This window comes from Chiroxiphia lanceolata, chromosome 26 (assembly GCF_009829145.1).
Source record: "Chiroxiphia lanceolata isolate bChiLan1 chromosome 26, bChiLan1.pri, whole genome shotgun sequence".
NCBI lineage: Eukaryota > Metazoa > Chordata > Aves > Passeriformes > Pipridae > Chiroxiphia > Chiroxiphia lanceolata.
Window position 1 is genome coordinate 3,910,403 of NC_045662.1, and position 12,880 is coordinate 3,923,282.

General features: G+C 56.9%; 1 protein-coding gene across 1 annotated transcript in view; it reads left to right on the forward strand.

Moving 5' to 3' along the window:
• The first annotated feature begins 5,450 nt into the window (after positions 1 to 5,450).
• ZNF385C (zinc finger protein 385C) overlaps positions 5,451 to 12,880 on the forward strand; it is a 55,930-nt gene continuing 48,500 nt past the window's right edge. The window contains exon 1 of the mRNA XM_032711624.1: positions 5,451 to 5,522. Coding sequence (XP_032567515.1) covers positions 5,486 to 5,522 — 37 coding nt within the window. The 5' untranslated portion in view covers positions 5,451 to 5,485. The remainder of the gene's footprint in view (positions 5,523 to 12,880) is intronic.

The window sequence follows — 12,880 nt, forward strand, 5'->3', positions numbered from 1 at the left end:
AGGTGCTGGCACAGTCTGGGGCCTGTGGGGACCCGCGGCACAAGCTGCAATATCCGAAAATTCCCAAACAAAATTTCATGCACTAGATCTCAGGGCTGCAATTCTGCTGAGACCTGGCTTTATAATTGGATCTGTCAGAAACCCGTCACACTTAATGTGCAGCTGCCAGAGCGCGTGCGGCTCCTCGGCGGCTGCGCTGGCTCTGCCGGGCACCGGGAAATCTGGTCCTGGGATTTTCCAGCTTGAGGAAAGATACAGCTACCTAAACCCCCAACCCTGGGAGGAGGGCAGTGTGGGCCAGCTGCAGTTTTGCCTTGAGGTGCCTCAGTTTCCCTCTGTGCCAGGGAAGGCAGTTGGATGGGGATGGTGCTGGTGAGGCGTGGGAGCCCAGAAGCCCGCGGTCACTGAGGAGGACTGTGCGTGTGTGTTCTTCACCTGAGCAATCAAACCCTTTATCCAGTGTTTGATTAAAGGCCACAAAACATATTATCTTTGATTCTTCCACTTTATTTTTGTTCCCTTCATTTGTCCCTTGGAGAAGAGGGTTGCTCTGGTACTTATTAGTCACAAAGCCCTAACCTCGCGCTGCGTTCTTGCTATCTGAGAAATGAATTATTAATGGTGCATTAAACAGAGACTGGAAAGGGGCCCTGGGACACTGATAATCAGGAGCTAATTGAGGAAGAAATGAGATACTGCTCCTGTTGCAGAATGAGGACTGTGCAGCACTGCGATACCAAAGGTGACCCTGCTGCAACTTCTGGGCCAACTGCGCCCAGCTCTGCCTGCCCGGCCTCGCTGGTGGGTCATGTGTGCACCTGGCCAGGATGCTCTCCCTGGTAGGGATGCTCTGCCCTGGCCAGGATGCCCTGCCCTGGCTGGGATGTTGTCCCACCTTGGCAGTGGCTGCTCAGGATGCTGGATCCTCTCTGGACTTTGGCTGAGCTCCCGCACAGGTGACTGGGGCTGAACAATTTCAATCAATTTTATTTACTCTCTTGTTGTTTTTCCACACAGCTTTGAGCTGGGGCCTGTCAGATTTCTCCTCTTCGACCCTGGCTGCATCAAAGACCTTGCTGCCCTGGCTCCAGCCCTGCCTGTCTCAGGGGTCCCGTGGCACAGGGCCACAGAGTCTTGGAGGCTGGAGAAAGACACAGGAGTGTGGGACAGCCCCTGTCACTGGCCACCCTGGCCACAGGCAGTGAGTGCTGCTGCTCTGCACATGGCAGATGTCAGGCTGATAATGGGTCCCATCACCTCCCCTCTCTAAACAGCAGTGATGTGTCAGGTCTGGGACCCGACTGTCCCACTCCCCTCCCGGCTCTGGTGGGCTCAGTGCTGCTCCCCCGGGCACCCAGCTGGGGCTCCCCACTCTGACTCTGCTCCCACGTCACGCCGAAGCAGCCGCAGTTCACCCAGACTCCTTGCATAAATATTTATGCACTGATGCAACGCTTTTCTAAATATAAAGCTTTATCTGGAATTTCATTTAAACATTAAGTGTAGATAATTTATTTATAATTAATGTAGACATCAAGCCCCATCTCTGGAATGCCTGTGAGCTTTCATTTATAATTGGGAGGTAAGTCAGCAGCTAGAGGCTGGGCCTCTTATCAGTTTCATTTTAATTTTCCTCCTACAGCAAACGAAGTCAGTGCAATTCATCTCTCATTAGGAGGAAGCACAAAACTCCCCTAAAATAACAGTTTTATGGGGAACACGTAATAAACCCATCTTTGTTCCTCTTCTCGCCTTTGATAACGTTACCAGGGCTCACAGATCCCTTCAAAGTGTTGCTCTTACTTAAAAATAAATCTATTAAAAATTAAAACCTCTTTTCTATATAATAAAATTTACTCCCTGCAATTATGCAGAGGGAGCAGTTATTTGCCTCCCATAGATTTTAATTAAAAGTTACAATAGGAAGGAAATAACGACGGCCATAAAATAACAGCAGCCTCTCCCCTAACGATGAGTTATTGGTGCCTGTGTCACTCAGGTGCCTCTCGAAGAGATACCCAACACCAGTGAGCGGTGCCAGGGCTGGCGGGTTCCAGGAGCTGGTGCTGGGGGTCCCTCTTCACCCACGGGGGGGTTTCCTGTGCTGGTAGGTGACCAGATGGATGCTCAGCCCAGCTCTGACCTGTTCATGCTCTCATTCCTGTGCCCCAATTAAAGAAAGGGGCCCATCATGCCAGTGGCACCCATGGCTGCAGGGTGCTGGTGTCGGGGGTGTGGCTGTGCAGATCCTGGGGTGCAAACCACAGTTCGGGTCTGTCAGGGCTGCTCCCCATTTAATCCCCCAAGGCACGTGGGTCCCTGCCGCCGCAGAGGCTGGATTCCTCCAGTGTTCCTGAGCTCTTCCCAGGGAAGCGCGTTCCGGAGGAATGGGGGTGTGGAGGCTGCGTGTGCCTGGCCCGGATATTTCACAGAGCTCAGAGAGGGACGATCAAAGGTGGCTCCACGTTCACACTAAAAATAGCAGGTGCCTGGGACGGCGCGGGGGCTGCCGGCGGGAGCGCAGTGCCTCCGTCACCTGCAGACACCTGCTCGTGTGGAAAGGACTGCATCGGTGGGAAAGCTCATTCCACGTCTACAACAACTCTTACAGAGTGCAAACCTCTGCCCCTGAGGACACCGTGGACTCCTCTGAACCCAAACGTGGGTGTTTGCAGGGCTGTTGCCCCTCGCCTGTGCTGGGCCAATCTTCACAGTGGTCAGAGCAGGGTCACCTGCTAATTGAGCTGACGAGGCACAGGTGAGAGCCAAGGCTCTGCTATTACAGGGGCTGGTGCAGCTGCGTTTGCCCTGTGTCAGCTTTTTGCTCTCCTGGAGTCTGGAGGAGCTGCTGTGCTACATCCCAGCGTCCCACAACCTGCATCAGCAGCATGTCATGGGAATCAAGGTGAACAACCTGTAGCTGACCAGGGCACTTGCACCCAGGCTATGGACTGGGGACCAGTCTTGCCCATGCTGGGTGTGGGCAGGGGGAGTGAAGCCTCACTCTGCTCCCCAGGGGCTGGTGCTGTTGTTCCTTTAACCGTTTATGGCTTCTGCTGCTGGTCTCCCCATTGCCTGCCCTGGCTCCTGGCTGTGAAGGCGCTAAACCCCCCCGATCTGGCTCTGAAACGTTTATGAAATCTTTATGGGCTTTTGAAAAGATTTTAATTCCCTGACAGTGCTGCTTTCACTGGGGAAAAAAAAAAAAATTATGACTCAATGAGCAATTACAACTCAACAGCTGCTGAACGGCCACGGCAGCTGCTGGAGCAGCTTGGCATAGCTCAGCACGGTGGCCGAGGAGCCAGTGAGCCTTCCTGGAAAGTGATGCCAGGCCTGAGCCACCCCACACTGGCCTTCCCTGGCTGTGGGGCCCTGGCCCTGCAGCTGGAGACCGCCTTCTCTTTGTTTAGAAATTTGTCTTCGGCTTCAGAGATATCTGCAGCAAACCAAAAAGTTCGAGGGCGACACATCTCTGTGGTCTTGGCCCAAACAATATCTTGGGGAGAAGTGATGTGAAGGGCTGCCTTTGGGAGGGAGAAGACAGAGTTCCCTTGAAGGAGAAGCAGTACATCCCTGCTCCCTCATGCTGGAATGTTAGGAGATATGGGCCAGGCAAGAGGCCTCATCCCTGCACTTCCTGATCCCTGTGCCTGGAAAGGGAGTACACTCTCTTCCCTGGCCTGCAGTGGAGACAGGATGAGGCTGTAAGGGTTAAAGTAAATGAAAAAGTGTGAAGGAGCTGCAGCCCTGCCTCTGCTCCTTGGAGAAGAAGGCTACACCGTCATCATCAGGCTCCTGACAGCCAAGGTACTGCAAGGTTTGAAATCCATTAGAGTGCCTGTAATTATTTATAGAGAGGAAAAAAAAATCCTACATTGTAAAATTCAGATGGCACAGCAAACAAATGCACCAAGCTTTAGAGAAAGTGTTCTGAAAACCCAAAGTGATTTATGATGAACCAGGCTGAGGCTCAGTGGTGCCCCACTGCTGTTCCTAGGAACCCGACCCTGGCTCCAGCAGCAGCAGGAAAAGGTGCTCCTGGTGTGGATGGGTGAGATCTGCTGCTTCTGGGCCACCTGCTCGTGTTCCAGGACCTACAGACCCAGAAGCATCTCAGACTGGGACTCCCTGCTCCTGGCTTCCACCTCCCTGGCAGCTGGAGTCCCTGGAGCCTCCTGAACCTGTGGTCCTTCACAGGCCTGGGGGTGCTGGGAGCAGCACATGCTCTACCCCCACTTCTGCAGCCTCCACCCTCTGCCAGTGACAGTGCAGGTCTGATCACATCTCTTCCTCTTGGCACCAATTCCACGTTTTAGTGGAGGCAAAGCAATGCAAGCAGGCAAATGCTCTGGGAGATGGGAGCCCCTGGGCACCTGCTCTGGAAGAGAGGGCTCTTGGCCAGAGCAGTTCCCTCCCAGCTGGACTCCAAAGCTCAATTAGCAGTTTTGGGAAGTGCTTCGAGATCCTCTGTGAAGTGTCCTGGCGGAGGGCAAAATGTGATTATATAACGTGTCTAGACAGCGGATTCCTTGGGGCGGGCAGCAGGACGCTTTTATATCTCTTCTCCCGTGTCAGCATTGTGTGGCCCCGCTGAAAGGTTCTGGGAGATGCTAAAATATTAATACTGATGACAGCGACAGGCCAGCGCAGGCTTTTGCACTTGAAATTGTTGATCTTAGCACAAGGCGGGCGCATGGCAGCAGAGGAGCCTTTGCCTGGCGGCGCCTTGTGCTCCAGCTGCGACGACTGAGGAGCAGAGAGCGGCTCTCTGCAGCCTCCCTCCCTCCGTCCCGCCCCCGGCTCCCGTTCACCCTCCTGGAGCAGCTGGGCTGCCTGGGCATGGCCAAGGCGTTATCCCACCCTGCTGGCCGCTGGGTCTGGGTCAGACCAGGGACTCTGCCATCGGCGAAGCCCTGCAGCCCCCGCTGTGCCACCTCCCCGGTCCCCGCAGGGAGCTCCTGGAGAGCCGGGCTGTCTGCAGCTGCTCGGGGTGAGGGACTGGAGACCCTCGTTCTGGCAGGTCTGAGACCTGACCCGTCATTCTCCACGGTGCTGGTGACACTGGGAACCTCAATACCCTGAAATCCAGGTGCCCTTCCCACAGCCCCGCTTGTGTCACCCTCCTCTGCGTGCCCAGCCACACACCTTACCGACCCCCCAAATCCCCCGGAAAGAGCCTGGGGAGCCCCTGTGTCCCCACCGTCCCAGCCCGGGGCACCCGGGACCGCGGGGTGCGCGGCGAGAGGACCGCCCCGGGCGCCGCTGCGGGATGCAGCTGCGGGATGCAGCACCGGGATGCGCCGCCGCGGTTCCCCCCTCCCACCCCGTGCGGGCGCGCGGCGCCGAGGGGGGGTTGGACCGCGGCGGCGCGCGCGCTGCCTTCATCCCCCCCTTTCCTCCTCCTCCTCTTCCTCCTTCTCCTCCTCCTCCTCCTCCTCCGGGAGCGCGCTCGCCCGGCCGGCAGCGAGAAGCCGGCGGGAGGATGCTGCAGACGGCGGCGGAGCCGGGCGGCTGGGCAGGTAGGGCGGGCGGGGGCGGCCGGGCTGCCGGTACCAGCGGGCCCGGGGCCGGGCTGCGGGCACGGAGTTGCAGCCGTAGCAAAGTTGTGGGAGCCGGGGGGACGCGCTGGAGGGACCCCGGTAGCGGGGAGCGGGGCCGGATGTTCGCCGGGGGCACTCGCCGCTCCCCGCGCTCCATCCCGGCGGCGCCCGGCAGCGGGAGCGGCTGCAACGGGCCGGGGGCGGCGGAACCCCGGCCCCGCTGACCTCCCCGGAGGGGTCAGGGCAGGAGGGAAACTTCTTCAGCGGAACTTTACCGAGGCCCCGGCGCAGCCCCTCTCCAGCGCGGGGTTGCGGTTCCCACGCCGAGCGGGACCCGCGTGGGTGCCGGTGACCCCGGTTCGTCCCCGGGGCACCTGTGGGGTACCCGGCGTGGGACCCCCACGGCTGTGTGCTGGGCTGGGGTCTGCGGCAGCACCTGGGCACGGGCGATGTTGGCCCAGGTGCTGGGGTGTGTGGCAAGGCCAGGGCAGTGGTGGTGGAGTGGTCCTTGGGCCCCCCCTGAGCCCTGCTGTGCTGGTCAGGGTGCACAGCACACCCTGTGTGTCCCTTGGCTTTGTCCACAAGGTGCCCAGAGCTGTGGGTGCCCATGCTGGGCTCGGGACACGGAGAGGTCTGTGTTGGGGATGGAGCAGAAGCTCTGGCTGCCTCCACGAGGATACTGCTCTTACGGAAAGGACCTTTACTGAGCTGTACAAAAGCGCATTCTGTTGGCAATGTGGGCAGTGGGTGCTGTGTCTTGGGGTGGGGGCATCGGGGGTCCCCTGGTCCAGGCACGTGGAGGCAGCAGCAGGATCCTCACCCAGTGGATTGCCCGCTCTCCCCGGCCATTATCAATAGACTTTGCTGTTAACTCGGAGCAGCAGTGAGTTATGGTGGAGGCTTTTGAGGAGTTTGCATGGGGGTTGGCAGGGCTGGGGCTCTGCTCTGCCCCAGAGCGAACCTCATGGATCCCGGCACAGGGACGTGCCTGTGCCTGCCCTCGGCAGTGCTGCAGCAGGGCGGTGAGCGCCGATCCCGCTGGAGGGGCGTGTGGGAAAATAACATCTTGGCACAAGTGGCTACAATTTGTTTTCAGAGCAAAGCTTGAAAGTGTTGCTTAAATAGAGGAGATGATTCTGTGTGAAGGTGGGGGTCTAGGGCCCGGCGCTGTGCTCCCGGAGGTTCTAAGTGGCTTCCAGGTTGATCCACCAATGTGGAGGGGTGGCATCTTGCTGCTGGAGCTGCCCCTGTGAGGGCTGGACGTGTCTGTGGGTCACACACAGGCTGGCAGCACCTCTGCCCTGTGGGGAGCAGTTTTGGGTGAAAATACGAGGCAGGAGCTGGCCCTGCACTGTTCAGCACTGCTCATACATCAGCTTCACCCCCTGCTTGTCTGGGGGGTCTGAGTGGGGATCAGAGAGGTTTGTGTGAGCTGCTGTGTCTGCATGTGGGGCACAGAGCCTGAAAATAGCATCAATGGGCAGTGCCGCCGTGTGTGACAGCCCGCGGATAAATGAGGCTCTGTCCCGGCTGCCAGCCTGACTGGGAGTTTCTGCAGCCAAAATGCCAGCCAAATCCACCACCACCGATTTTTTTTTTTTCTTTAAGTGCCTGCAGGTGTTTTCCGATGGAGCATCCAGCCCAGCGGCCTCACTGAGTGATGTTTGTCACTCAGCTGGAATGGCTCCATGGGGTGGAGGAACTGCACCGGTCCCTCACTAGCTGCTGGTGTGATTCTGCCGATCAGAAACTCTCCTGCCATATGCAGAGTTCAGAGCGGGGTGACGATACCCTGTGCTGTGAGTTTCATGCTTGTTCTATAATCTGCCACGTGCATTGGAAAAAAAGGCTGGTGTGACCCTGGATGTGGCTCCATCTGTGAAAGCACAGAGCCAGGCTCAGCGTTAGCAGGGCCATGACGTCACGCCAGGCTGTGACTTCCCACTGTGTGTCTTGTTCATGAGCATCCCTGAGCTCACATCGCGCTCAGCTGGGGCTCGGGAGCGGCTGCTCTCTGCCCCAGTGCTGTTTGGCTCTGATGGAGCAGTAGCCTCTGTATGGATAAAGCAGGAGCTTGGTTTAATGGTCCTGAGAATGAGAAATAGTTGTTGGGGATGGTGGCTTGCTGGCCTCAGAGCCTCATCCCTGTTGCTGGACCATGCAGGGCCACATGTCCTGGCTGTGGTAGGTGAGGGTTGGGGACCAGGCTGCTTGGGCGAGGAGGTGCCATCCTGCTGGAGCATGTGCTACTGGTGGGCCCAGAGCAGCCAACCCATCCCATCCCGTCCCTCCCCTCTCCTCTGTGCTGTTTAGGGAGGGCTGGTGCTCTCTGCCTGGCATTCCCAGCTGTCCTGGGACCAAGATCCTGTCAATGTGCCAGTGGGGACATGGAGAGGGATGGGGCAGAGCTGCCCCAGTCTGTCCCACCTGCACCTTCCTGCCATTCATCCCCGTGGGCTGGCAGGGATGAGGGGAGCCTGGCAGGGCAGCACCAGCAGCTTGCCTGGCTGTGGCCATCCGCAGCCATTCCAACCCAAAAATACTCCTCGAGCATTGCCCCGGCATCCTCAGACATTGGCTGGTGGATGGTAAAGGAACCCTGGTCTTGGGGCTGTTATTTGCTGGGTTTCTGGAGATCTTCATCTTGTTTGGCTTTCATCTAGTGTTTCTGGGGAGATCAATGTATTTCTACAAGTGCATAACACAAGTCTGCTATTGATTGAACAAGGACCTTCGCACGGATGCTCCCAATCCAGTACTGGACATGTCAGTCACGTTGCTTTACACTGGTGAATTTCCAGGGCTGGAAGAAAACCTGTCCTGGAAGCACAGGGCAGTTCCCAAAGCGTGCTGGACTCACACATCGTAGGAACAGAGATTCACTCTCTGAGCCCTGTAGCCCATCCAGCTGCTTCTGTTCCTCAACTCGATCAGGGCTGGAGTTTGAATTTTCCAAAGCCAGATCCCTCGGTTCTGCAGCCCTTTAATCATTTCTAGGGAAAATAAAAATGCAAAAATGTGCACCCAGAGCAGAATAATGAAGCCCATGAGGGTCTATTTGTCAATTTAGCAACAATATTGTGATGTACAAAGGCTGTTTCTTAGTCTGATGTTCTGAGATTGCCTCCAAAATAGTGCCATAATTTCTGTGTCAGGAAGCCCCTGTCAGGAATTATGTCTGTGCTCTCAAGGAAACCCAGGCTGCGGCTGCACGGTAACAACTGCTCTGTTTCTGTAAGAACCACAACAGTTTATTTGCCAGTCGTCAAAGGGAACCTGTGGATTTAAGGAGCCATGAGCTGCTCTGTGGGCACGGGATGCCCCAGGTCCTGTGGGAGCTCACCTGGTGCTCCCCTGAACGCAGGGGTTGGTCTTTTGAAGGCGTTATGGTGTTTGTCCGTGGGCACTCTGCCAGTGTGCCCAGCCTGGCTATGGTGGCAGGGCTGGGTGGGCACTGTCACCCCCAGACCATGGCAGGGGTGCTGGCACAGGCACCCTGGGGCTGTGGGCACTAAGGGGGATGTGGGGCAGAGCAGGTGCCCCCCCCAAAGCACCCCTGACTTCACAGGGTCTGAAGGCATGGAGGGTCCCCTGCTGTCAGAGAGCCCTTTATGGTTATTTTTTTATAAGACTCACCACTTTTCCCCGTGCAATGTAAATAGCCTTTTCCCCAGAATGACTTCCCAGCAGAGTGCCAAGGCTTGGGGCTGCGGGACCCTGGGGGTGTGAGCCCAGGCTGAGTCCCAGCTCTAGTGAGGGCTCTGAGCCCTTGATGCCAATCAGATCCGTGCCACTTTGAAATGGGAACGTTCCTGAGTCGTGATTTTCCCTGGCCTAATTATGGAAATTTTTTAATTAGCTGATAAGAAAGATCACTGGAAAATTGTAAAGGAAACATTTTGAGGTGAAGCCCTAATCTGTGTCTGCCTGGAGTCAGGAGCTGCTTGGTCAGGCAGCAGTGACTGAGTTCAGGGTGCTGTGGGGGCTGGGCAATCCTGCTGCTTCCCAGAGGTGCTGGGTTCCTTTGGCCAAGTTTGATCCTGGCAGCTTTGTGCCAGCTCTACCCACTCCTCTGCCTCATGCCTACCAGTCAGGGGACGAGCTGGGGCCTTTCTGGGGCGATCCAGGCTTATGCCACTGGCTGTGCCCAGTGCTTTGTCTCCTGTTTGGGTATTTCTTCCTCTGACATCTGGCCACTGGCTCTTGCTCTGCATCAGGGGGATGAAGAAGCTGGTGAATGCGGGATAGGTTTTGTCTGTGTAAGATCAGAGATGGCTTCTCATCTTCCTGTCACCTCCCAGTTCTGCTGACTTGGAACTGGGAGAATTCTGCAGCCGCTGCCCTGGAAGCAGCAGGTCACATCCTTGTAAAACCATGTGGCAAAGGGCCAGGAGCTTTTTAGGAGTATTTTTCCCTTTATCTGTTGGAGCGGGAGAGATGTGGGACCCGTGACCTAGCCCTTGCAGGTGCCACAGCAATGCTGCCCTGGACGCTCTCTGGACCCCACTGAGACCAGGACCAGTGTGGCAGAGATGCCAGTGGCCGCCAGTGGTGGTGACTGGAAACCAGCAGAGTGGAACCCCATCCTGGGTTTTGTGGATGCAAGTAATGCCTGGCACGTTTTGGGGGGTTCGTTTTTTTCCCCCTGTTGCTGTGTCTGATTTGCTCCCCTCTCCCTCCCCAGCCACGTGCCCGTGGGACGTGGTGTCGCCGCTGTTTGTCTTGGTCGGGAGCGTCGCTGCTTTGCATTCGTTTGAAGGGCTGAAGGCACAGAGCCCGTCTTGTGTGCGAGGCTGGAGACTCTTCAGAGGAGCTTGAAATGCTTGTAGGAAAAAAAAACATAAAAAGCCCAAACAAGGGAAGCTTGTTACCCAGCTGGCAGGAGACTGGGAGCAGCACAGGGAGGCTGCTGGCTGGGCTGGGGGGTGAGAGCTGAGGCCTGGCTGTGGGTCCCCCCACCTCAGAGCCCTCCCGCCCAGCGCTGGGTGCGCTTCGTCGCACGCGAGGCCAGAGCCTATAAATATCCCAACTCCAAATTTTCAAGAAGTATTAGGAACTCTCCAGGCTTATTTTTGAGGGCTGTTACGAAAGGGCTTTAGCGGATTAAAGCTCTCCCAGATTAATCTGTGCTCAGGAAGGCGGAGGGTGCGGGAAGGGCAGCACTGGTGCCCTGAGTTTGTGGTGCAGGGGGTTCACCGGGGCTGCTGGGCTCCCCACTCCCCATCCCACCAGGGTGTGGGGCAGCAGAAGTGGTCCTCTGTGGGGCCACAACTGGGGGGGTAGGGAGGGACACTTCCACAGTGCCGTGTTCCCAGTCCCCCAGCTGGCATCCATAGGGCTTCAGGTTTGCACATTCAATGTCAAATTTCTGTCCTCTCTGGTTTCCAGGGGAGGTAATTAGCCAACAGGTGTAATAGCAATTTAGTAAGTGTGTCAAATCAGCGAGCCAGTAGTGGCGTGGAGCACGCTGTGCCTTTGGAGGAGCCTTCCAAGGACTGGGGATATGTCAAAGAGGAGCACAGCCTTGTCCAGGGTGGAATCTGTCTGTCCATCCTGGGTCTGTGCAGGAGCTCACTCCTGGCCAGGAGCTGCTGCAGAGCTCGGGGAGGGACCTGGACTGGTGTTCCCATCTGTGCTCTGTTACCATTGGAAGGCACAAGGCGTGGCTGGAAGCTCGGGGCAGGATGAGTGCCGACTGATGCCGACTGATGCCGACTTAGGCAGTGGATGATTCGAAGGGATTTAAAGACACCCGGCAACCTCCTGCACCTTCGGGTGTTGGCCTGCTGCTGGCTCTGCTGCAGTGCCAGTGCTGCTCCCACAGGCACAGGGAAGTGTCAGGGTGGGCTCTGGCAGCAGAAAATTAGCTCCAGCATTTGCTTGGCTTCTGCTTGGCACTGGGAAAGCTTTTCAGTTTGTCCTTGGGAACGTTTCTCCTCCTAAGGACTCGGGCAAACCCTCTCTGGTGAGGGCACAGTCATGTGTGACAGTGAGATGCTGGTGGGTGGCAGGATCCTCCCTGAGTGCCCCTGGGGCAGCTTTCCACTGCCCACTCACCCCTGGCTGGCCAGGGAGCTTTTCCTTCTCCTGCCAGTGGTGGGGACCATGACCCGTCTGTGGCCCCAGCCAAGGGACCTCTGGCTGTGGAGTGACAGATAATACAGGCAGGGCAGGATGCAGGACCCTTGGAGGGTCAGGGCTGGTGTGATGTCACGATCCCGAGCAGGGTCCCTGCTCAGTGTGTCACCCCATGGGGATGGTGATGGGAAGAGGCGCTGGTTGGTGGTGGAGTGCCAGCTGCATCACAGATAAACAGCCTCCCCTTTGAATCCTAATTAGCACCCGGCTCATGAAGCCCGTTTGGCTGTTGATGGAGTGAAGCGCGGCTGGTCTCGGGGGGCTCACACAGATTGGGGTGACAGGGCTGCAGGAAAGTGGTCACTGGTCCTGGGGGGCTGGAGAGGGTCATGCGTGGGGCCAGACAGTGGCTGTGCTGACATGGAGACTCTGCCCCAGCACGGGGACCCTCATGAGGGCAGGGCAGGCAGGGTCACAAAGACGCCTCTGTGGAGGATTTGGCCTCTCCCTGCCTGCCCTGGCCTCAGCAGCACTTTGATGGGTGTAAATCAGTAATGGAGAGCAGGAAACCCTGTAAAACCCAGACTCGGTGGGGGGGGGGTCTCACTGGCTACACCCGGAGCCCTCCACCCATTGCCAATGCAAGTGCCAAAAATCCTGCCTTTCTTCACCTGCTGACAAGGCATTGGAAAAGAGTAGATTCTTTAAAACATAAAACAAATAAAATTAGGTCTTCTGGTAAGGGATTAAATTGGGGCCCTCAGCTGTATTTATAGAAGGTTCAAAAGTAAATCTGTTCCCAGACTGAATAAATATTTTGCTCAGGCAGGCACGATCTTCAGTTCATCTGTCTTGGAAAGACTTGAGTGAGAGGGGAATTGATTTTCTCCAGCCTGAACAAGGCAAGCGCCTCTCAGACCCAGATAGAGAGTGAAGTCCCATTATCAGCCGAAATGGGGAAGCAGCTGGGAAATCATTAAAGAGAAAGCAAAGACGAAGCTGCTTTAGGGAGGTGGTGGTTCCCTGTCCCCTCATGGTGCCTGGGGCTGCCACCCCTGGAACTGCTTTGGGGCCATGTCACTCTGGCCCCATGGGAGGGTTTGGTGACACTGAGTGACCGTCTGACAGCACTGGCAGTTGCTTCCCATGGTAGACAGGAGTGGCTGGCACTGGTTGCACTGGTCACACTGGTCGTGCTTGTTGCACAGATGCAGGGACAAGGGATATGACCTGGGGGACTTTGGGGTGGCTCAGATGGG